This window comes from Laccaria bicolor, genomic scaffold (assembly GCF_000143565.1).
Source record: "Laccaria bicolor S238N-H82 LACBIscaffold_389 genomic scaffold, whole genome shotgun sequence".
Classification (NCBI taxonomy): domain Eukaryota; kingdom Fungi; phylum Basidiomycota; class Agaricomycetes; order Agaricales; family Hydnangiaceae; genus Laccaria; species Laccaria bicolor.
In genome coordinates this window covers 2,312-4,547 of record NW_001890240.1, presented here as the reverse complement: position 1 = coordinate 4,547, position 2,236 = coordinate 2,312, and the positions used below count along the sequence as shown (strand labels likewise).

The 2,236-nt window shown below is 47.5% G+C and overlaps 1 protein-coding gene across 1 annotated transcript in view; it reads left to right on the top strand.

Moving 5' to 3' along the window:
• Positions 1-522: 522 nt before the first annotated feature.
• LACBIDRAFT_336173 (uncharacterized protein) overlaps positions 523-2,236 on the top strand; it is a gene marked incomplete at both ends in the record, with an annotated part of 3,241 nt that continues 1,527 nt past the window's right edge. Inside the window, 5 exons of the mRNA XM_001891102.1 lie at positions 523-780; positions 1,134-1,772; positions 1,818-1,893; positions 1,994-2,085; positions 2,144-2,173. Coding sequence (XP_001891137.1) covers positions 523-780; positions 1,134-1,772; positions 1,818-1,893; positions 1,994-2,085; positions 2,144-2,173 — 1,095 coding nt within the window. The remainder of the gene's footprint in view (positions 781-1,133; positions 1,773-1,817; positions 1,894-1,993; positions 2,086-2,143; positions 2,174-2,236) is intronic.

The window sequence follows — 2,236 nt, the reverse complement described above, 5'->3', positions numbered from 1 at the left end:
TTTTGTTGATCAGAATGAGAGCTCGAGGCACAGACATGAACGCGATGGGAAGTACCAGGGTGTAAAGCATGGATACTTATTGTCCGAGTCAAATTCGAGGATTATCGCGATCTAATCAGTATGGGACCTATCGTTGGCGCATCACTGTCTCATGAGCCAGCCAAAGTTCCTCAGTCGAGCAAGCATCAAAGCCGAGTGAATTAGTAGACTAGTCAGGAAGACAACTAGATCAGACGCAGCGACACTTTGTAGCGATGAAGGAAATTACAGCGAGAGGCGGGACTTAGGGGCTCTTGGGGTCGACACATATTACAAAGCTGCCGTGTGAACTTTGCCCTGATTGGACCCTGTGCTGTGGCTTCAACTCTGTGGATGCAATGCGACCGAGGGTTCTGGTACTTGCAAACCGCAACGTTGAAGGCCAGCTGCCACTCGCCGCTAGGCCATTGTCTTCTCCTTTGGGACATTCTCTGGGCTTAAAAGGTTCAGCAACCCCCAGCTGAAACGGTACGAATCTCTGTAATGCCCCGTTCTACCGCTCATGATGTGGCTCCTTACGAGCTTTCTTCAGACTCAGAGACCTGCTCTGATACAGGAGCGACTACGCCATCCACCAGAGCCATGGACATTGGTACACCACCAAATGCGAAAGTTCGAGTCGACGCCGTCACAAAACAATTAGACAGTAAACAACGCTGCCTCATTACAAACGTCGAGTGCGACGAAGTGACCGAGTATGCCCACGTCTTGGGGCATGCTTTGGAGGACAACGACGGATTGGTGAGTTGTATCTTTGACTCCTTCTCGAAGAGGGTGATGACGAGTTGCTAGATGGCCACCCTTGAGTTTTCATGGAAAAAGAAATATCGAACCCAGAGTATCCATACTCATGAAAACATATTTCGGCGTAGGGCTCATCTTACGTGTTTCCGATGTCTTGCTGAGTACAACACTTTTAGTGAGCGCCAAATTCCACCGTCTTTTCGACAAGAACAAATGGCTTTTGCTTCCCGAAACCCGCATTTTAGATCAATATGAAGAGGCTTATAGAAAGCCGCACTTGTTTCCTACGATCGAGGTGAAATTGATTTCTGCTCGTGGAAGAGCTCAACTTACGCATTTATTGTCTTTAGGAAGAGACGTACAGATATACACTTGTTGCTCACCCTGATATGAGATTTGTTCCCATTCATCGAAGGGACGAGACGCTTCCACTTTCTCCCAACGCTTTCGAGAAGTTCGTCTATCCATTTGAAGGGTTTCCCACAATTGTCTCCCACGTTCATCCACGTTTCGTAATCTGCAACGCTGCGCTTAAATGTGAAAGCCGCGAGACGCTCTATGCCTTTGCCAAAGGAAAAGAAGGAGAGTTGTTTAATGCGCTGGCCAGAATCGCTCGCATCTACGTTGGGTGGTCCAGGGTAGATCTCCCAAATGATTTTCGTAAAGAGAGAAAGGTACCCAAGGTTAAGCCCCGCGAGAAAATTGACCGGCAAGTCAAAAGGGATGTTCCAACGAATGTTCCGAATGCTGAACATTCAGATGACGAGGGCGTTCCTCCCACCATTGCCGCAACCTCGGCTCATCGCAGTGTACGGGCTCACTCTTTGGCAAACGAAACACCTGCCGACCGAGCGGGCGATTTCGATCTCAAGAAAGCGAAGGCTAGAGTCGACACTGTTGCCATAAAACGCTGCCTCATTGAGAATACCGATGAGTCCAACGCCCTGGAATACGCCCATGTTCTCGGTAGGAGAAGCTCTAACAAGATTGTGAGTCGAGATCAACTATTCTCGGCCTTCCATCACGGCGTTTAGTTGACAGCTTTGGAATATTCGTGGGGAATGGAACACGAGACTTTAAATGTCGATACACGCTACAATATCTTCCGCCGTAAGTCATCATTTTTCATTCACTACCTTAATTAATGTGATGCCAGTCAACCGAACTTTTCATCGGCTGTTTGATACAGATGCTTGGCTTTTAATTCCAGAACCAGCTATCATCGACGAATATCATGCAGCGATCACACAACGTGCAAAATTTCCTTCGCTCGAACGTCCAAAATTTCCTTCGCTCGAGAACGTATGTCGTCTGTCATTTCCCTCTTTTCATTCTTGTTATGACTGATAATAACAACTAGTATCAACCGCCGTACAGCTATACTTTGCTGGTAATTTATCCGATGGAACATGTTCCTATTCATGTGCAGTGCGGAAAAGAGGACAACGAGTCC